The 23,023-nt window shown below is 34.5% G+C and overlaps 1 protein-coding gene across 11 annotated transcripts in view; it reads right to left on the reverse strand.

Annotated features, from left to right (window-relative positions):
• The window catches only part of CadN (neural cadherin), a 291,717-nt gene that overhangs the window by 24,080 nt on the left and 244,614 nt on the right, over positions 1-23,023 (reverse strand). For 7 of the 11 annotated variants that reach the window (XM_036374376.2, XM_036374389.2, XM_070106304.1 and 4 more), the window contains 5 exons: positions 21,738-21,902; positions 17,355-17,492; positions 11,696-13,019; positions 6,351-8,652; positions 6,029-6,199 (listed from right to left, as the gene is read on the reverse strand). In XM_036374376.2, coding sequence (XP_036230269.2) covers positions 6,029-6,199; positions 6,351-8,652; positions 11,696-13,019; positions 17,355-17,492; positions 21,738-21,902 — 4,100 coding nt within the window. Of the gene's footprint in view, positions 1-6,028; positions 6,200-6,350; positions 8,653-11,695; positions 13,020-17,354; positions 17,493-20,141; positions 20,301-21,737; positions 21,903-23,023 lie in introns of all 11 variants that reach the window. The other 4 variants (XM_070106306.1, XM_070106307.1, XM_070106308.1 and 1 more) reach the window with 1 other exon arrangement.

A 23,023-nucleotide genomic window follows, 5' to 3' on the forward strand; every position in this document is an offset into this window, starting at 1 on the left:
CTTAAGTCCTCATTGACAATTCTAACCGAAACTCTTGTGTACGTGTGATCGTTCATCCCTTTTTACGCAAAGGTCTTATGATTTGCACATTGTGTATGTGTTAGTTACCGCGCTATTTCTTTCAGTGTATTGTAGTTTCGGTAGCTGTGACTTGCTGGGTTCACTGGATGACTGTAAAACTGGGTCTAAAGTTAATAAAATTCGAATAAACCTGAATATATTATCGCTCATATACAAGCGCTTACATATGTACATCATATAATGTACATACATATGTATGACTGTATATGTGTAAGTGCATGCCCATGTTCACAGAATTGGGCAACAAAGCATGTGACGGCATCCGCTCGTCAATGTCCAAACTGCATTGTGTTTCGAAACTTTCCGAAAGGCTTTCCTTGTCAAATTCAATGCAGTCGAAGTTGCAGTAAACTTTGCACAAATTATATAAATACTAGGGTATATATATAATGTATATATAAATGCATTGCATGTCCCCATATGTACTTTCGACCCATTACATCCTTGTAAATATTTTGCTTACGCATTCTGTTACTTAGAACCCTCTTTTCATCGTTTTTTCTTTGAATCAACCTTGCTTGCAACTGCTTCAATTGTGGTTTATTGCTTTTACTTCACTTCTCTTCGACTTTTGTTATCGTTGTTTTGTTGTGTTCACATAGTTTGGTTTGGCGTCTTGTTAAAATTTCGCTTGAGTTCGAAAGTTTTTGAATTCAGCACAAATGCTCTGCATGTTTTCCCTAATTATTTAGAAAGGAAAAGTTTCTTTGAATAGTGACAGGTGTGCGTGCAACATTAAGCTTCTTCGGCTACATGCGTATTAGTTTGTGGTTATGGAAGTGGCTGATGTGGTATCACTTCGGCAACTTTTAAGCCGACAATATGCCGAATATGTGACATTGATAAGGAAAGTTTTGTGGCTTAGTTAGAGCTTTCATTTTTAATAAAAGTGAAAGTGCTCCAATTATTATATATACTTTGTAGCTCTATTTGATTACAATATTTCGAACAATAGCGGAAGCATAAATTACAGTTGCAAGATGCAGTTCTTTTATTATTATTATTTTTTTTTTGTTGTAACAAGGCTAAACAGCTCAAGAGTAATTGGAAATTATTCATAAAATATAAAATTTATTTAACAACTTGATTTGTGATATCTAAAACAGTAAGCTAGGGATGGGTATATACTTAGCCACAAACATTTTGAAACTTCGGCAGAGAGTTTTGGATGAGGTAATGCTTTGGTGAAATAATCATTTGAAAAGCACAATATATATTGCAACTCATTGTAATTTCGTGGAAATATAGAATTTCACCCAAGGTACATAACATACAAAAACCTATTTTACCCTGGTTTAAAGTAAATCAAGGCTACAGGTTTATACATATGTATGTATTGGCAAATAATTAAGTATCTTAACTTTCAGGACATGCCACTGAAATTGGTACTTTGCAAGCTGAATAAAAGCTTAAAGCGAAAAAGTTTAGCACTTCGTTCACTCTATGCGAAACCGCTGAAGGATAATAATTAAAGACCAAGCTACCAAGTATTACAAGTACATAAGTGTTCTGTTAATGTGTTAATTATTTCCATAAAGTTTCTGTAAGCAAGAAATTTGCATAAAAATTTTCACATGAATTTCGTTTAATTGTAAACGTTTCTCGGTATGTTTCATATTTCATGCGAAAACAGTAAGGACTAGTAATTGCAAACATTGCAGCATTTGTAATTTTCATAAAATAAGCAAAAGCTGTATTGTTTGCCTGCAATAATACACCATAACATGGAATTTTTTATTATGATTATTCTGCAACTTCAGGCTTTATTATCATATTACGACTACACATTGTTCCGATTTGTGGAATGTCGCTGGAACCACTTCCCACATGTTTATCTATTATTGTTACTTGTTCATAGATAATTTAAGATTTTCTCAACTGGAAACTACGACTACAAATAGTACGTTTGTCTAGTTTAAGACCTAGAAGTACCTGAATATGAAAGAAATAAATGTAATGACGATTTCAATCCGTTTCTTTTTTTAAAGTGTTTGACATGAAAATACATTAGTGTGTGATGTCATTAACGAGGTAATGGCAAAGTCACATTTCTTTCACTTATGGCGGGTTTATTTTGCGTGGTCTCGTCTTGACAATAGGTTTTTGACTTTACCTAATAGCCTTTTCGCACAGCCAAATTAATTTAGTACATTAAGATTATAATTAAGAAACCAGTTTTTGCCTTTCGCACAGCCGGGTACTCGATTAACGATAGCTGTTATACTTGCTTGTGTTCTTAATTTTTTATTTTTTCTATTGATTAAAATTTATCAGCTGACAGAACCAAATTTACACACCCTGGTCAACAACCCGCAGAGTTAAACACAACCAAATTTACAGTCTGGACAACACCCTGCAGAATCCAGTTTCCTTTTCGATATGAATTCGATGCGAAAAGTGAACATGAGTGTCTTTGCAAGTGTCAGTTTCAAATATTTGGATTAGTTCAGCTAATAAAGCTGGCAAATAGGGATGCAAGGATGTCTTTGAAAGGTATTTAGCAATGCGAATATTACTTTTATGGATTCGTCAAAATAATCTCTCATTATTTTTCATTTGACTAATTTAATTGATTACAAAACTTGATCACAACTTTTAAACAGCCTACTTCTTAAATATTCTATACCTAAACTTGAGAAATACATAGTTTTAAAGAAATGACAATGCTTCAAAATGCCGATTATGGACGCTCACCCCTAAATTAGATTACATTAAACCAATAAGTTAACATTTTACTACAAAAATCCACTGAAAATATTTCTGTTATGGACCTTTAGCAGTTTGGTATCAGAAATTCTGGTAGGTGTCAGGAATACAACTTTGTCAACGTTGTGTTGAAATATTAGATCTTTATAGCTTTTTCGTTTTAATTTTGAAAATATTGCCTAGAGAAATATATTTCATTTCAATGATGATTCACTTTCATAAACAACGCAATTAAGAGAGAACGAGAGACAAAAAAATGCTGAAATGTTAAAATGAGTAATTCTATTTGTAGATTGGATATCGGTTTCTAATTATATGTAGACTTATATATCTTTTAGGTCAGTGCAACATAAAATATTTGGCGATTCGGGCAATTTCGATTTCGATTGACCAATTTTCATCTGTTAATAATGTGTTTAAATTTCCCAAAATTAAAAAAAGAAAATTTAAATGTTTACCAAAAAAATAAGTTAATTCAAATGTTGAAGTTAAATTCGGTTTGAAAGAAAATTTTTTCTATAATTTCATTTAAAACAAGTAAGGAAGGGCTAAGTTCGGATGTACCGAACATTTTATACTCTCGCAAAGTCAAATGGTATACTCGTTTGAGATTTCTTTGTGGATTGACTGATATTTTCGGTAGAAGGTCAACTATAGGCACTGGGGTCCACATATTTAGTACTTAGGGGTTTGAACAGTTTTGGTTCGATTTAGACAATTTTTGGCCGCAAGGTGGCATACTTTAATTGCATTATTCACGCAAAGTTTTACCCCGATATAATCATTGTTACCTGATTTGCATAGTGGAAAGTGAAAGAATCAGATGGAATTTAAAATGGTGTTATATGGGAAATAGGCGTGGTTGTAGTCCGATTTCACCCATTTTCGCATTATGACATAGAAAAATGAAAAGAACGTTATGCACCAAATTTGGTTGAAATCGGTTGAGGAGATCTCAAGATATGGGTTTTCACCTAAAAGTGGGCTGTGTCACGCCCACTGACTAATTTTGAACGCGGTTCCTATAAAGCCAATTTATACCATCTCAGAGATAAAATTTATTGTCTCTGGCGTGTTTAGTGCTTGATTTATCGCGCTTTTAGTAGTTTTTAACAGTACCGTTATATGGGGAGTGGGCGAAGTTGCAACCCGATTTCAACTATTTTCACACCGTCAATAAAAGTGCTAAAAACATTTGCTTCTAGTGAATTTTGTTATTATAGCACTAGCGGTTTAGGAGATATGCACATTAAACCTATTAGAGGCGGGACCACGCCCACTTTTTAAAAAAAAGTTTTAACTGCAGATGCCCCTCCCTAATGTGATGCTGTGTACCAAATAACAGTCTTGTATCTTATTGCGGAGCTTAGTTATGGCAAGTTATTTAATTTTGATTAATGGCGTTTTGTGGGCGTGGCAGTGGTCCGATTACGCCCATCTGCAATACCAACCGTCTCACGGTACCAAGAAACATGTCTACCAAGTTTCATAAAGATATCTCAATTTTTACTCAAGTTAGAGCTTGCACGGACGGACGGACGGACGGACGGACAGACAGTCACCCGGATTTCAACTCGTCTCTTCATCCTGATCATTTATATATATATAACCCTATATCTAACTCGATTAGTTTTGGGTGATACAAACAACCGTTAGGTGAACAAAACTATTATACTCTGTAGCAACAGGTTGCGAGAGTATAAAAATTATATTTGGGGTAGTATAATATATTTTGATATTTGTATCACTTGAGTACATACATGAAAAAGTATGATTTTAGTTCATAGAAGAACTGATGAATATCAGTTGGAGATATATATGAACCTTGAGTTATGGAGAGCGAATATAAATATATGTTGTAACAACATACTTACTCGTATATAAATAAAAATAATCACATATGTACATATCTACATTTTTCGGCAGCATTCATATTTACACAGACTTGCCGTGCCTGTAATGTTACGGAGAAATGTCTGCTCTTGAGAGGGCGATTCAAAAATGTTTATGTCTACGTACGGTATGTTTGTTTTTGTAATGCTGAGTGAGTGATTTCTTTCGCCAACCTTGATCGTCACACTTTACTTTACTCCTCTCACAGCATTTTTACTAGTATGGGAAATTGTTGAAAGACGCTTTTTCAATCGAAAATGAAATGATGCAAGTGAAAGCTAGTGTCTGCAGGTGAATGTTGCAAGCGTTTAGGGCAAAAACACGAATGACTTTTCGTAATGGAGTGTGTTTGCATGTGGTAGGCTATAAAAAGCGACTTTGTGTTTTTCGACGCCGACATTTGCAGAGTTTGTTGTTTTATTGCGTTTTACTGTTTGTTGTGCTTTATGACATGGAGAGCTTTGCTCACTTGTAGGTGAACTCGCCTGTACTCGTGTTGCTCATATATGGATCCAGTAAAAGAATGTATATATAAATTTTGTAGAATTTCGAAAGTGAAAAACTATTAAATGTTCTTTCGCTTAGTTTACTGCCGTTTTAGTACATTTGCTGTAAATGCCTTTAAAAATTATTCGAAGGACTTATCGAATTTGTTGCAAGTATCTTTTTAAATTTTTGTAAGTGGTGGCAATAAATTTTGTTATATCTTGTAAACTTTTATTTTGTTATGTGGGTATATATAATATTTATAGTGTCCAGTCTACATTTTGAATACTTGATTTTATAAAACAGCTTGTTTGAAGGTACTAAAAAGTTGGATTTTAACTTTCTGTATTTGTTTTTAACAAAAAATTTTGACATTTTTGGTTATATGCTAATATTAATATCAAAAAGGAAAAATTTTAATAGTATTATTTAATTAATTTAGTACTGCATTTATGGTTCCAATGTCCTTATGACTCCATAAGAACCACAGTAGTTCTCATGACACTAGTAGGACTGTAATGAAGAAGATCTTTTAAATGTCCATCGAATGTATAGTTTGTTAATAGTATTGATTGATTTTCGAAATTACGCAAAAGTTAAAAAATGGAATCAATCAATAAGCTGTCTAGTTAAAAATACTTTTACAACTAATAACAGTTAGATATCGCAATGTTTTTTAATTAATTCTTTATATGTTAAGGTAACTGTATGTTTTTTACTTATTTTAGCAAAGTCGAGATATTCCATTTATGATTGAATGGAATGAGTAACTCAAAAATGTTATGAAAACAAACGATAGTAAGGCAAAAGTAATGTGCTTGCGTGCCAATTGCAACATAAATTGAACTTAAACGATACTCACGTGCACTCATATTCGTTCCACAGATCCACACATTCGAACGGCTCTGGGCATATGACATTTGAACAAGGTTTATTGGAGGGACAGTTCTTTTCCAGATTACGCGCCATAGTGGCTTGACCCCATTGCGTGCCATTCATAGCGGGTGGTAAGGGTAAATGTTTGCCTTCAAGCCTATAAGCAAACGCAAACATAAAATAAAAATTCACATGAATAAATGCCTGGTAACGCAAGGAGTTAGAGTGCAATGGAAAGGCCAAACTCTCTAACATTTGGTAGGGGTTTATCATGTATGCATATACATTGTTCAAGGCTGCATACTCACCTAATGTCGTCCAGGCAGCTCTTTTGGTAATCCGCATACACCTCAAATGTACGCACGCCCGTATATTCAGCTTTACCTCCAGCATATACACCCTCCTGCTTGTCGACCAGTAGCCATTGATGACCCACAAATTCGAATGTCTCATTGTAACGTCGTCCTTCGCCACCATCTAGCTCCAGGGTAGCTGCCGAACCATAACGATTAATGCGTACCACATGCCATTGACCATCGTCGACCGCGACTGCGTTCAAACATAAATCTTTCTCCTCCGTACGCAGTGAATTGAGATTGTAGCGGAAGTGTAGACGCGCATCCTTAATTTCTAAAATTCCATATTCGCGGTTATGTTGGTCCGAAACACGAAACAGTTCGCCGTGTTGCTCACGTGTACGGAAACGTAATTGTATTTGTGTACTAAATCGATCTGGCTCAAAGCTGAGTGCATACTTAACGTAGCTCTGTTGCTTGAAGGTGGTCGGTATGGTGGGTATATTGCAAGCAGGTCCCGTCCAGCCGGGGCGGCACTGGCAACGTGCTTCTGAAAGAGAGCCAACACAGTTGCCGTGTTCCCAGCAGCGTGCTGTTTGCTCTGATTGAGAGCAAACTTCTTCAGTTTGTTGACAACCAGTTACACTATTGCGTGAAAGTCCTGGATGCGCCAGGTCATAGAGCTTAGAATTAAATATCAAATTACGTATGCAGCCATCGAAAGCTTTGGCGTTGGGCGCATAATGCCAGAAATAAAGTGACGGATCGAAGAGGTCGCGGTAGATGCCACCCACCTGAAGGGGTCCATTAACATTGAGGTATTCATTGAACGGAGGTATTTGTCCACGCGCCTGACAGGACATGTCATCAAATTCGGGTGGTGAGCCATCTTCCATTTCACTAATGTTTGCAGATTTACAGAAGTCTATAACCATGCGTACACTCTCTGTATCCCAAAATATATCGATACGATGCCATTCACCGTCATCAAGCGACTTTTTTGTTTTGACGCGCAGTTCTAACGTACCGGAACCGAAATCCATAAGTAAACGTGGATAACCACGTTCTAATTCGAGCGCTATGTAATCAGTAATAATCATTTCTTCGCGTTCTGGTGGAACGATCGGTCCATTGTAGATGAAAAGACCATCCGGTTTTCTAGTTATGAACTCTAAACTCAAATGTGATTCATCACACATTTCTAGTGGTGGGTACCACGCCCAACCATTGCCTCGGAAGCTGCGAGTTGTTTGTTGGCAGCGTGGACCATTATAGCCTGCCGGGCAGGAACAGTGCGGACCAAACCGTGTATCTACACAACGTCCACCATTGTAGCAAGGTGTGTTACGACACGACTCAGGTTTCGAAAAGTTGCGAGCGCCACAAGTGCACTCAGCAAGCGTATCTACGCGCACACCCACCAATGCGGTCTTATTCGCATTCACCATATAAGGCAGAGAGCTGATATCCAATGTATTTGTGCAGGAGCCTTCGCACATCTGATTCTCATACAAACATTCATCAATTCCAACCATGGTGATATTGAATCCCACATCTTTCTCAATCTCCTCTCGATTCATGAGCACAATACCATTGAGACGTACCGGTTTGTAGTAGGGCGAGCCATGCGCAGAGAAACGTATATCGGTGAGTGGTGGATGCCGACGCTTCAGTTGCACACTAAATATATCTACGTTCTCACGATCCGCATTCAGCAGATCCGCCAATTTGTCTCGGAAACGATCCAATTTTGAGCGACTCAAACTCTGTGTGCGATAATTCCAGACTCTTATGAAATCCTCATCTGTTATACCGGAGACGCGTATAGAACCTGAATTGATTACCGCTTCGTGAGAGATCTCGCGGACTGTCACCGTAATATTGGCGGGCACATCGGTTTGGGTGTGTTTGCGATCGTAAACCTTAAAGCGCAAATGATAACGTCCTTCGCGTGTACCGGCACGCATCGTTACCATGCCTGAATCCTCGTCCAATTTGAATCGTGGATGTTCTTGCGGATCCCAATAGAATTTCTTGTCTGGCAAGTCCCAATCATCCAGATCATACACATACACGCGTCCAATTTGTGTATCCGGTGACTGACCTTGATAATTGTAAACAAAAATATCTTTGGATCCGGGTTGCATTTTATTGTCATTTACGTCTCCAATGATGACAGTTAGTGTGCTGGTGCCGGTCATCGCAGGTGAGCCGTGGTCCTTAATCACAATCGGAATCATGTACTCTTTCTGTTGCTCACGATCGAAAGAGCGGAGAGAGGAGATTACAGCCATGCCATCGCCATTAGCGCCCTCTGTGATAGCGAAAGAGTAAATTGAGGAAAAATTACATGTAGCATAAGATTAATTGCTTGTTTTATAAAATCCGCTATAAAAAACTAGAAACTTTAAATTGCTTTAGCAAAATAGTTTTGTTTATCCTTCCTTACATATGCATCTCCACGAGAGCTTTTATGATATTTAAATTATGTATGCATAAAGCACATATTATGGTGTCGTCCCTAGCGTTTGTGCATACCAAAACAAAAGCAAAAGTCAAATGCAAAAGTTGCAATGCCCAATTCATTTAAATGGTTTACCCATTGAAAATTTGGTGTTTAGCTTTTAGAACAAAAACTAATTTCATTGTTTCATGTCGTCCGAAAAAACAAGGAAGTAAGGGTAGAACAATTGCGCCAATTATCAAGTAAAGCATATGTAGGTATATATACATACATACGTATATAAGAACCTACATTGAGTAAAATTCAAATTAAACCCAGCAAATAATTAGAGCAAACGACTTATCCAGATCTTAAAGCGTAAATTTTTTGCGACAGTAAGTAAATCGGAAGATTTCTATAAAGTTGAATCGATTTAATAATTTTGAAAAACTTCTCAAGCATTCAACCATAATAAAGAATTGAATGTTTTTCGGAAGCCGCAAAATATTTGTCGTATACCATATAAAGTACTTGTATATATATAAATGATCAGCGAGGCAAACTGTGTCAATTAGTCGCTCAGTGATTGAGTGATCGATCTAAATTTTAGTATACGTCTTTTTCTCACCAAGAATCTGCTCATTTGTCGGAACAATTATAGTATGTAGCTGCCATTCAAACTGACCGATTGAAATCAAGATGAATATATTCCTATACCTTTTATACCATAAAAAAATGCACCTGTAAAGGGTACTACATTAAAACTAAAGCGTACATGTGATCCACGTAAAAATAATATCGAATCTAGCGAGGCAATGGAACATTTTATTTTAACTATTCTATTTTCACTAAAATACCCAAACTCTTAGGCTTAAGAATGAGATATTTCGAAAGCAATTAGATTTTGGCTTACCACACTTTTATTTTAATATAGTATAATTATCGATTCTGGCACTTAAGTGTTTCATAAGTTCATAGTTAATCGTTAACGGTTGGCTGTTCATTGAATTTTTTGTTTATTTTACAATAAACATAACTAAACAAAATTATTTATATAACATGAGTGTATTTATACGCTTGCTGGGAAGTATTTTGTCCGTACTATAAAAAAACTGCTTGGAAAAATAACTATGAGCACAATGTAGGCGATTCAGTTCAAACTTCCATGTTTCTGAACCTAAACCATTGCAAAGCATTGCTTGGAAACTGTATTTTGGATTGTAATTACGTTTAAATCTAGAAATGTATTTGAAAATGTAAACGAATGTGTACTAACTGAACAATAGCAAGCATGTATGTATATCACTTTCAATGCCAACTGTGACTGCTCAATGTGGAGTGGACAGCAAATGCACCAAACTCATCCTCACTTCTAAAAATTACAATGCATGAGATATATTTTTATTTTGAAGTTTCCCCAAAAGTTTTGGGTTTAAATTTTCCAATGCTGAGAATGCGGTTTGGACGTTTTTATATTCATATACACTCAAGAAAAAGCAGATAGATGGATAATCGATTTTGAATGTATTTCATCCTTTTCACATTGCAAGTACTTTCATTTTGCTCATAAAATACGAATCAACAAGTAAGGCAGGCTACTTTTAAAGATTAAAGCCGGAGGCATATTTTCAGGTATAAGCAAAATTTTATATTAAAAAAAAAACAAAGTGGTGAAAGAATTCAATATTCGCGGTTCTACGAAATTGTGAATCGATTAAGATCATATTTGGTATCTTATTTACTTATATTGTAGGTCGTAGACTTTCTAAGTTTCATTACTACATTTCAATTCAAGTCTGAGATATTTATATCAAAGTCAACCTCAAATGAGATATACACATATGCGATAAACCTAAACTTAACTTAATATAAAGGGTATGTAAGGAAAACAATCAGAAGATCGGAAGTTAGTTTATTAGGGATATGAGGTTTTCAACATAACCGTTATATGAACAGTGGATGACACTTCCATCCGATTTCACCAATTTTTATACGGTCGAAAAGATTTATCCTGAACAAATTTAGTTGATATAACTCAAGTGGTTTGTCAGATATGTATGGGGAGGAACACGGCCATTTTTTTAAATATTTTAAACCACAGATGCTTCTCTTTATTGCGAATTGCTGAAACAAATTACAGTTTTATATCTTAATTTGGAGCTTAGTTAAGGCATTTTATAGTTTTCGATTAATGGCGTCGGACCACATTCCGCCCATCTGCAATACCAACGTTCTCATGCTAACATGAAACATGTGTATCGAGTTTTATCAAGATATCTTAATTTATATCACTTGCACACACGTAAGGACGGAGAGATAGACAAACGCCATGATTTCAGTCGACACGTCATTTTGATCAATTATTATACAAGTATATATATGTAGATACATAACTCTATATCTATCTCGATTAGTTTTAAGTGATATATATAACCGTTAGGTCAACAAAATTATTTTACTCTGTGCAACATGTTGCGGTAGTATAAAAAAAGGATGAAATGCGTATAATCATTTAAAATGTTTTCATTGAATGGGTATTTCCGTTGAAGATAGACTCATAAATTCTCATGATCAACTAAGGAAGTGCGAACACACAAAAAATGGAAAATTTCTCACCATTGTTTGTGCCTGATTCAGTGAATTGTGCATTATCAACTTTTTTGAGAATTCACCGTAAAAGGCACGGAGAGATGATAATTTGATTTGGTTTCTTCATTCTTAAGAAATTTGGCAGAATGGGTTTATCTGGTAAGCTAATTATTTCGTGCACAAATTCACTGAAATTTACTACTAAATGAAATTTATGCAAGACAAATTTTGCGCATGTACATATTTAAATTAAGTTTTTTCTTGATCACGATACGCGACATCATTTAAATAGTTTTAAATACATTTAAGTCGTGCGTTCACTTACTCTGATCTTGTTCCACTTTGAAAGACGCGCGTATTATGTCATCAGCGCTGGGATCCAGTCTAAATTGGAATGGAGGTCCATTGCTTTTTGAACGATCATCATCGTCTGTAGCCAATATTTCAACCACCTTTCTTGGAGGCACATGCTCTGGCAACACAGGCCGATAATCTTTTAAGAATTTCGGTGCATTATCATTAATATCCTGCACAATTACTGTCAGTGTAGCAGTTGCGGTTTTTGGTGGTGAACCGTCATCAATTGCCAAAATTTTTACTTGGTGTCGTGGCACAACTTCCCGATCCAATGAACGTTGTATTGTCACCGAACCATTTTGATTGATAGCGAATTGTCGCTGCCGATCTGAGGAGCGATCGATTGAATATGAAACTTTGCTTTTACCGCCTTGATCGGGATCTGTCGCTTTGAATTTCTCCAATTCCGTGCCAACTTTAGTGTCTTCAAACACAGACACTTCCACATTAGCACGTTCAAAGTGCGGCTTGTTATCGTTTATATCACGTAGCTTTACCACAACCCAAGAGTAGGCAACATGGTATTTATCGTTGTCGTTGTCCTCACCCTTGTCATTAACTTGAATGCGAAAGCGGAATCCATTGCTTTGTAACTGGTCTTCATAATCTAGTGGTTGTACAATTTTTAGTGAGCCTGTACCATCATTGTTTCGCACCATAGTGAACTTATCAGCGCCATAACCACTGTTATCGATAACTTTGTACTGGAACTTGTTTGTTTCATCCTCATCATGTACCGTCACTGTAAGTATAGGCATTTCGGGCAATGTTGTGCCATCCGTTTCGTCCACCTCTGTAAACCATTCGTCTTTTGTAAATTGCGGCGGCATATCGTTGATATCTTTCACACGTATAGAAGCCGTCCCCGTGCCCTTTAACCCCCCGCCGTCCATGGCAACCACTTGTATAGAATAATCCGGGGTGCGCTCACGATCCAAACAACAGACTGCAGTTTTTATAACACCGGTGTCAGGTTCTATTTCGAAAATAGGCGAACCCGTTTCCTCTTCAATCACATTCTTCTCAATGGAGTATACGAGCTTTGCATTAGATCCCTCATTTGGATCATCGTAATCAACCGCTGTCATGGTCATCACCACCATACCGGCAGTACCGTTCTCTGTCACATTGCCAAAGTAGACGCCTTGTGGGAAGATCGGTGCATTATCGTTGATGTCTTTCAAATTCACTTGCACATCAGCATAACCGACAAGACCCTCACCACCTTCGTCTTGCGCGAAAACTGTGAAACGCCATTGCGGACGCCCGTTCGGTTGATCACGATCAAGTGGCTATAAAGAGAAAACGGAGGTATATAAATTCATTAGTGCTTGTGCATACATTTCAATTTAGGCATATGCTCCACGTAATCATATCATAGGGATCCTGTGAATTTCGCCTTGTACTATTGATTAAAATATCGAGTTTATCAGTTTAATAATATCAAATCATATTTTTAAAAACATTTTTATTATATTATATTATATACATAATTTATATAATCATATAAGAAGACAGCGCGCTAAAAGCGAAAGCTTTAGTTTGGCAAACGGACTAGCGCGAGGTAAGATTTATCGAAGAAGGTCGGATTATTTGCGCAAGTGACATATAGTGGAGATATCGAATTCAGTGGGTTCTTTTAGTAACTGAGGGGATAAGTGCATTAAAATGATAGTGCATAGAAAAAGAGGAGGAGATTTCAGAAAGAATGGAGGGTGGTCCAGTACTATGCTGTAGCTAAGTAGTATTCAAAATTTGGTTTTAAGTGTGGTCAAGCCGAAGGCGAGTATACAGCTGAAGTTTGATACGTCCTACATTTTGTAAGGAAATTATAATTATTCCATCCGATAACTGATTTGTTTTCCATTTTTAAATTTGGGATATCGACCAGATACTTTGTGCCTCCATTATATACATATATACCTAAATTTAATATTTTGGCCATGAAACATTCGAAATATTCTCACAAAAGTTGTGGTAGAAAATAATTTATGCAAGTTGTGTGTTTGTCCCGTAGGTAGTAGAATATTTGAATAGTAAAGCATTTGCGAACCAATATATATGCATAATAAATTTTCACGTACATATAAACTTGTGTTGAATCCTTCATTCGGAATGTAATATTACATACATATGTGTGTAAGAGTTATGAAGGTCTATGCTCATTAAAATCATTGCCAAAGTTGTACTTTGCCAAACAAGTTTGAGGCATTAACGTTATGCATGTTAGAAAATTTCTCGGCGAAATATACGCAAAAATTATTTTCAGTAATACATTTGGGAATAATCTATTAAATTTTGAAGAATATTTTAATTAATTTAATTTCCATTGAAATACAGATATAAACAGAAATAATTTTTAATTTTTATTTAAATTTTATTTAGAGTTCAGCTACTATGCTGCTATTTATTATATAACCGATAAATACCTATATTTGAGGTACAGTTATAAGAACAAATCCTTTCATTGTGGACTCATAAACCACAGTCTTACCGTTGTTCGTAAATAAAATCATTATGAAGTATACGTACTCACATTCCAAAACTCATAGAATTCTGTATGAAATTGATTTTAAGCAGTTATTTTTGTTGATTTTAATGTTTCTATGAATTTGATAATAGAAATACATAATAAACACGCTACACGGTTGCCTAACGGCTATTATACTCGGGCTAGTAACATAAGCTGTCTTCGATTCGCAATTTCTCTGCTCGCTATCTTTGCGCGCTGCTATCTTGACACAAAAATTAATATTTAAAGTAACAACAAAGTTATGGAGTTGAATTGATACAAGAGAGTATGCGGATACCTCATTAAAGTGGCATAACCGCTATCACCAATGCTACAAATTTTTGTTTAGCAGATTTGAGATCTGTTTTACTATTGTGAGTGGCTCAAATAACAAATGAGAAGTGAAAATACTTACTTCTTTTTTCTTAGATTTTAAAAACTTAAGACTTAAAATCAATTATAACAGTTCATAGAAAACCAAACTAAGGGGTTATTACTAAAACGTTTTTTAAACGCGAAAAAAGAATTTTCCACCATCACTGCGCATGATTCGGAGAATATGCTAGCTCAAGGTCGCATCACAAGTGCTGCCTGTTTGTTTGAACAACTCGTTTACTTTTTATAATTGACTACTCTCCAACGCTTGGCGAATCGAACACAGCTATTCACAATAGGGTTGTTTTCTTCAATGATTTGTGATTGAAACATTATGTAAATTAACTTCTTCAAAACCTTGAATCTATAATTTGGATACTGGCAGTATAATGGTACGAGTGTTTTAATTAAATTTACCTAATGTCAGCAGCCATGTAAATAATAATGATTCTATGTAGATACCCTAGATACCCATAAATAATTAATTTAAGTACAGGAAATATATATACTATATTAGTAAACATACCCATAATCAATACTACTTTTGATGATTTCTCTTTATAAAGGAGTGAGTATTTAAGTGACAGGGAGCAGTGATGATACATCAACGAATTGTGGTGTGTAGGAGAGAAATTCAGACTAGGATATACCATACAAGTACATACATAAATAGCTATAACAAAAAGGATTATCGCTTTGTTGGCTGAAGTTGACATGATAATTTACTTGAAAAATCTCCGTCAAACGTATATTTGTGCTACATACATATATTACGAGTATGTTTATTAGCACATTACACGACTAACTCAAAAGTTACCTTCGGATAGGTACCACTATGTACTTCGTATTTTTTGTCTCGTAGATTTGCTGAAAAAAAACTAAAACCACTGCCATTTGATGAATTTCTGGTGCTTACTACAACATGAATGCTAAGAGTTCTCGCTTCGTTTGACTTGGCATACTAAAGTAGAATTTTATGCAAACTTTAGTGTGAGAATGAATACACGCGAGACAAAACATAGCAGCATATCTGTGCAGCGCCTGGAACGCATAAATTTGCCGACCACAATCTCTACGAAGCCATTGACAATAGCGCCACTGCAGCTGTGGCAGGTGAAGTGCCGGCAAATGCAGTTAGACTTAGCGAGAGTGTGCATAAAGGAGTTTGTGGGTAGCAACGGTGGCATTTGCGCCTTGCATATGCAGGGTAAATTTATTAGGTACAGGCGAAATTCCCTCTGCGGTGCTTAGCGCAAGCTTAAGTACGCCCATAAAGCTGAAATGCATTTTTAATGTTGCAGCCATGTGAATTTATGAAAATTTTCGTGAAGCTCAATCTTGAAGCTGATATAAGAAATATAAGCATGCAACACAGTAAAGGAAGGTAAGCGCGTGCAATAAAAATAATTATTTTTGCCTTTAATGTTTCTGGAAACTTTATTGTTTTCTTTTTCAGTTGAAAAACGAAAAACGGTATCGTTGTCATTGGCAGACTTATAGATAACATAAGAAGTGCTGGCTTAACGCGCATTTACTTCGGATAGGTAAAAAGAACGGTTTCTTTTAATTATATCTCCTCCATTTATAACTGTAATTTATTGCTGCTTTTCACACGCGAATCATGCTTATTGTGGCCTACATATATATATTTTACAACGACCCACATACGCACTTGACTGCGCTCATATATCTTCTGCGTATTTTACTTTCTCAATTAAGCAGAGCATAATTATATACATATGTATATGTATGTATGTATATACAAATCAACAAACTGTAGTGCATTTCACTTCTTCACCCTTCCGTTTACCCTTTTACAATTGAGTTGAATTCATTGTAGGCTTTTATAGCCCTGGATAATCAGGCAATCATCTTCTGTGGCTTGCTTACCGCCCTTATTCAGTTGTTATCTCAACCTTACCTGTCTGCTGCAACTGTAAATGCTTTTATTACGATTGTATGCATTGCATTCATTTAAGGCGCTCGCCTTGGCAACAGCGAAATCGTAGTCTACTTTTGCGCGGGCTTAATCTTGCTTTTAATGAGATTTTCACTTATTTTAAACAGTGGGCAAACAGAATGGTGCTGCATTTCGTAATCATGCCAGCTCATCTCATGCAATTGCAATCATGAATCAATCAATCGCAGCGCAACACCGAAGGGTTGAAAATAAAGGAATCGGCTATTTTCGCAGAATATAGCAACACGATATATCTACATTTATAAAACTTCGGATTACAAAAGAATTGGAATTATACTCGATGAAATCCGATTATCTCGCAGTATTTTCTTGGAAACAGATAATATTTCAGCCTTGCGCGTTCTTCAAAAAAATATAATAATGTTCAAATTTGGTCGAAGCCTTATTTTTACTGACTATCCAAGGAAGACTTTATTTCACTGATATCCGTTTTAATAAAGTATGAAATTCGATAATTGTTGATTTATGAAATATTAATAAAATTTAATTTAATATCTTAATAACTTTCAGTAGGTGGCAACTTTTTTCGAAAAATTGTTTAATTTGTCTATATCTTTCCCTCTATTTTCTATACTGATAATAAAAACTAATGAGGCAAAAACTTATGATTTCATCATAAAATGCGGTTATAAATCAATTACTCGTTATCACCCCTTCTCGGTAACAGTGCTCATGTTATTAAAATAATTCTACTTGTATGATAAACTTATTTATGAAATTGACCGTGAATGCAAATTAATTAAACTTTCAATCACTCACCTTAAGCACGAATATTTCTCCCGTGGTGCGATTTATATCGAATTTACTATTGGCAGGATTATCCGGATCGATGCCTTGACCTGTCAAAAAGTAAACAATATTTTGAGGGCGATCCTTATCTCCATCGGTGGCGGTGACCTGTTATTCAGGCAAAATCAAAAGCGGTCCAATCCAGTTTCACACAGTGTAAGCAAAAACGTAAGCAAATAGTTTTTATTAATATTGAATTGAAAAACGTATGAAACTACTTTGTATGTGTTGTGAAAATGTAGTCGGAAAATCATATAAATTCCAACATATACTAACATAAGCGCAATGATACATATTTGGCAAGATGCATGCAACTGTTTAAGACAAGAAAGCTAAAGTAATAGCAATGCAAATACTACCGAATCACGCAATCTACAGAAATAAATTTAAAAATATTTATTTTTGAATATAAAACCTTTGTTAGAACATACCACTTTGTTATTGATATGCCAAGAAGATTTATACGGCCTATGGGCTAAATAAAACATTTATTTGAATACACATGCATACATATAAGTCACAATAAAATATGGTAACGTATTTTACAATAATTCAATTCATCTTCCGGCAAATTTTTCTTTTAAGCGCTTGTGAATTTCAGTAACTAAATATTGTATTATTTATACATTTATAAAATTGCAGGAATTTGTGATGAACATTTTTTAAAGAACACGTATAAATGTATTTGCTTATAAATATAACAATTTTACTACAATTTCCTTTCATGAAAATTGATCCTTTTATATTTTTTGTCAAATTAAAGCAAATGCGTCACTTGCATAAACATTCTTATAAAATCACTCTGTACCAGCCGTCTTTCTCAGTCTCAGTATAAAACTCAGGTTCACTATGCAACAAAATGTTTAATCTAACCAAACTTTTCTGATTTAATGTCATACAATTTTTGGTAGCATTTATATACTTCAATAACGACACACACATATAATTTTAACAAAATTATAATGAACAAGGACAAACGTTAACTTCGGTTGCATTGAAGCTAGAATAAACTTCACAAATAAAGAAATTACCATATAAAAACTTGATTTTGATCGTTCAGTTTGTTCAGTTTTGCAACTATATCACAAAGTAGTACGATCAGAAAATTTCTCAAAAGAAATTCCCGTTGTCTCTTAAAACAGCTTTCGTAAACATATCTCGTCCAGTAAAAAGTTTTTCATACAAGAACTCAATTTTAATCATGCAGTTTATATGGCAGATATCTGTTATAGTCATCCAATCTAGGAAATTTCTTCAAATATTGTAGCAGTGCTGTGGGCAATGATTTGTGTAAAATTTCACGATGATAATTTCTTAAATAGAAAAGTTTTAAATACAAGGTCTTGATTACAGCTATATACTATAGTAGTCTGACTTTAGATCGATATCTCAAAAACTGAGGGACTAGTTCGCGTATATACAGACGGAAGGACAGGCGGACATGGCTAAATATATATATATATATTATACGGTGTTCAACGTTTTCCTCAGAGTGTTAAAACTTCGTGGCAAACTTAATTTACCCCGCTCGGCGTATATGTTAATAGAACACTTTCTTTGTTTTTTTCAGACCATCAAATGAACTTGCTCGAAATAGCTGGTACCCTATATCTATCATAGGAAAATGTGCGCATAAGCAAAATCAAATTTCATTTGATAGTTCAGTCCACCAGCATTCCATTCGATTGTGCGCGTTGAATCGATGCGGGAATTGTTCCGCACAGACTATATTTCTCAGATCTGACCCCCAGCGACTTTGATTTAGTTCTTCGATCTCAAGAGGTCGAAATGTGTTTTGAGCAAAGCACAAATTGTACTGCAAAAACTCGGCTTTGTGGGGTTGAAAGATTATCATAAGCAGTCTGTCACTATTGCCAGCAACTTTATTGAACAATAAAATTATGTTTTGCGAAATACATTTATTTTTTGAAACAATATCAAATGGTTTGTCTTCCGGGATCGTTTGATTAAATTTTACTCCGAATTTAATTCAATTATATTCAGATGAAGTAGGTTAAAATGTACTTCGAGCAATGCTAACTCACCTAATTTGTCACGCTGCTCACTCGCTTGTATACGAGTACTTGTGTATATAATCAATTTTATGTAATATACTATATGACTTTTGCAAATATTAGAGCTTCATTAGCGTAAACGGTGGTCGATTAACATATATCTGTTCTGAATTAAACTCTATTAAATTTTATTAAATTATAATTAAATAAAAGAGCAACATACTCGTTTTTGCTTTGGCGCTCCATAAATCCAAAACCATTAATTAGTGCATATTCTTGCCCATACGCAATATATATTTACATTTAGTTAATTAATTTGTAGTGGCTGATAAAGTATGAACTATTTGTAATTGGAATTAAAGGTTGCAATAGGAAACCTGATAACCCCTACAATCAAATGAATGTTAGCTATTGTATGAAAATGCCATTTTCACACCAATTTGAGCTGCTGAATTAATTATACAATGATTTAACATAATTACATTACGCATTATACACAAAGTGTTACCAGATTACTATATACAAATGTATGTGTTAAGTGTAGCCCGGCACTCAAACCAATACTAGAGTTTATTAAAATACTCCAGATATTTGTATGAAATAATATATACAAGTTTAAATAGTACAATAAAAAATATGAAAATTATAATTTACAAAAATTAAAATAATTAATTAAATTGGTTATGTGACAATTAATAACTAATTTAATAAAACATATTTTTTCTTTGAAAAATTTAGCGACCTGCATGATGGTGAACGGCGCATCCAGCTCCTCGTCCAGCGTGCGCTCATATAGGGTTTGTGGAAAGACCGGCGGCAGATCATTGACATCGCGCACATAAATCACGATTGTTGTTGAATTCTCATTCAAACTATCGGAGGCAACCAATTTTAAATCGTACTTTAAACATCGTGGAAATAAAAACAAGAGCAACAAAAAATGCAAAATAATAAATGTGTGTAAAATGTGTAAGAGTAAACAATTTGATATATAAATTCAGTCAACCTAAATAAATTGAGTAAAATGATCCAAGCACTTCGACATTGTACGAGAGTAGACCAATAATTACGTCAATGCTTTAAACTTGTCGAATGTATTTAAGTAACTCAGTTTCAATAAAAAGTTCGCAGTTGACATGTAATTAATACATTTTGCTAAGTAATCACTTAGGGGATAATTGAATATATTATTTGTGTTAAGCCTTTAGCTTTAGGTAACAAAAATGTACAGAAGTTGGTTTCGAGCATCAGTTTACATTATTTCTTAAATTAGTGATATGACTATGATATATATCCTGAGACATGGGCCTGTGGCTGAATAAAATCGCGTAATTTGGACTTGACGTAATACTCATCTTTACAACGGAATACCGGGGTAACTGAAAAGGTATATTAGCTTCGTATAGTGAGATAGTTCTGTGCTAGCTCTGTTGCATGTGAACGCAATAACAAAGTAATTCAGTTGAAAGCCACACGAATTTTAAAATGTAAGTATTAGAAAAAAGTCGCGTGGTGAGCGGTCAGTAACCTGATGGTTAGAGTGATCTGTTAGTATTATATATGATGACCTGTACTTTTTACTACCATATCATAACTAGAACCATTGTTCCACTTATTAACTTTTAAAATTTACTTTCATGTACAATATAATATATATTATTTGCTCCTTATTAAAATGATAGGTTACTGAATCAAAAAAAAAAATAATTAAAAAATAGAATATGGAATATAAAAAGTTTACCTAATTAATATAGATAGCGTAGAAATAGTTTAGCTTTAAATAAATTTTATATAAAATAACTTTGTTTGCCGTAAGTGAAATTGAGTTTTCCGTTCTGTTGTGTGAAACATCTTAGCATAACAAGCAATTATAAGGAGGCATGTATGGTATATTTAAAAAAAAATCTTAAGTTAAATTCATGCAAAAAGACATAACAATAAATTGAATATATTCTTCTATATTAAAAGTAACAATATAATTCGAAATGCTTTTAAGGCAAAGATATTCATTTTTGGAACATAAACATTATTGAGAGGAAAACTATTTCAAGCGTGCACATAAGTGAAGCAAAACAAAAATTACAGTTAACAAAGTTTGCAACAATGCTAAAGGAGTCGTAACGAAAACAACAACAGCTTGAATAGTGCTAAAGGTATATAAAGCACGAAAGCTCTAAATAAAGCTCAAAGTTGTTCTAGCTTTTCTCAAATTACAAAAATAATATATATATATAAACTGCATTAAAAATTGGCGTATACAAGTTACTAAGTTACACATTTACAAAATATGGAAAAGAGTGTGCGATTATATTAACGTTATACGTATATGGCCAATAACCTGAAGCACACGTTTCGGCAAATTGCGGTCATCTTCTTCGGTGATTTGCGTGCGATAGGTGGGACGTTCAAAAACTGGTGGATTATCGTTGACATCCTTAACATGAATTATGACGGTCGTATAGTTTTCCTTCAAGTTATCGGAAGCGGCTAAACGCAGCTCATACTGTGTGAGTTTAGTTAAAGAGGAGAAGTGCATTATTTGGGTGAGAAAAATTGAAGGGAATGTTCCACATATTTCTTGCCATTTTTTAAGAAAAACATTAATTTCTAATATTTTATAAGCGGCATTAATAAAAAATATTATTTAATGTGAATTATATAGTACTGTTGAAAGCTTTAAAAAATTTAATGCATTACATATAAATTAATATAGGTCAGAACCGTGTTAATTGCATTTTATATTTAACCATATTTTTGAAGGTCAGTGCTATTGCTCGCGCGTCGCAATGTTAATTAAAAGTATTTAATATTCACTTAATATATATATATCACAAGTATTAAATATTCTTAAACTTTTACAACCGACTTTACCCTCTCTGCGACTTTTCTGCCGCTTTCATTTCTTATCACAATTTTCGTAAGAAAAAATGGTTTAAAAATCTAAATATCTTTCTACGTAAGTACATAAATGTACATGAATGTTCGTACACAAATATATCTACAAGTATATATGCTGTGTAGCATAGCAGCACTATAGAGGTTTAATCCAACAATTTGTTCGGTGATTGTACCGTTGCATTGAACAATAACACATGACAAATTTTGTGAAGAAAATGTGTCAAGTAAAAAGTTTACCATGCAACGACTTGATTTCGCGCGATCAGTCCGTACCAAATTCTAGAAGTTTTTCACACAAGAATTTAATTTTGATCGTTCAGTTTGTATGGTAGCTATATGCTATAGTGGTTCGATATCGGCGGTTCAGACAAGTGATCAGCTTCTTTTGGGAAAGAAGGAAGTTTGCAAAATTTTAGGTCGATATCTCAAAAACTGAGAGACTAGTTCGCGTATATACTGACAGACCAACGGACCCGGCTAAATCGACTCAGTTTCTTAATTTCATCATTTACCATATATGCATAAGTATGTATAAGCTTCATGGGATCTCCAATGGTTTTTTCTGCGTGTTACAAACTTCGTGACAAACTTAATATGTATACCCTGTTCAGGGTATAAAAAGTAGCATGGAAGTTAAGAAAATGTGAATTAAGTAAGATAAAACTATTAACCAATATTCGTGAAGACATTTAAAAAGTAGTTTTAATCAAATTTATTTGTCTTTTA

Source organism: Bactrocera oleae, chromosome 3 (assembly GCF_042242935.1).
Source record: "Bactrocera oleae isolate idBacOlea1 chromosome 3, idBacOlea1, whole genome shotgun sequence".
NCBI classification, from domain to species: domain Eukaryota; kingdom Metazoa; phylum Arthropoda; class Insecta; order Diptera; family Tephritidae; genus Bactrocera; species Bactrocera oleae.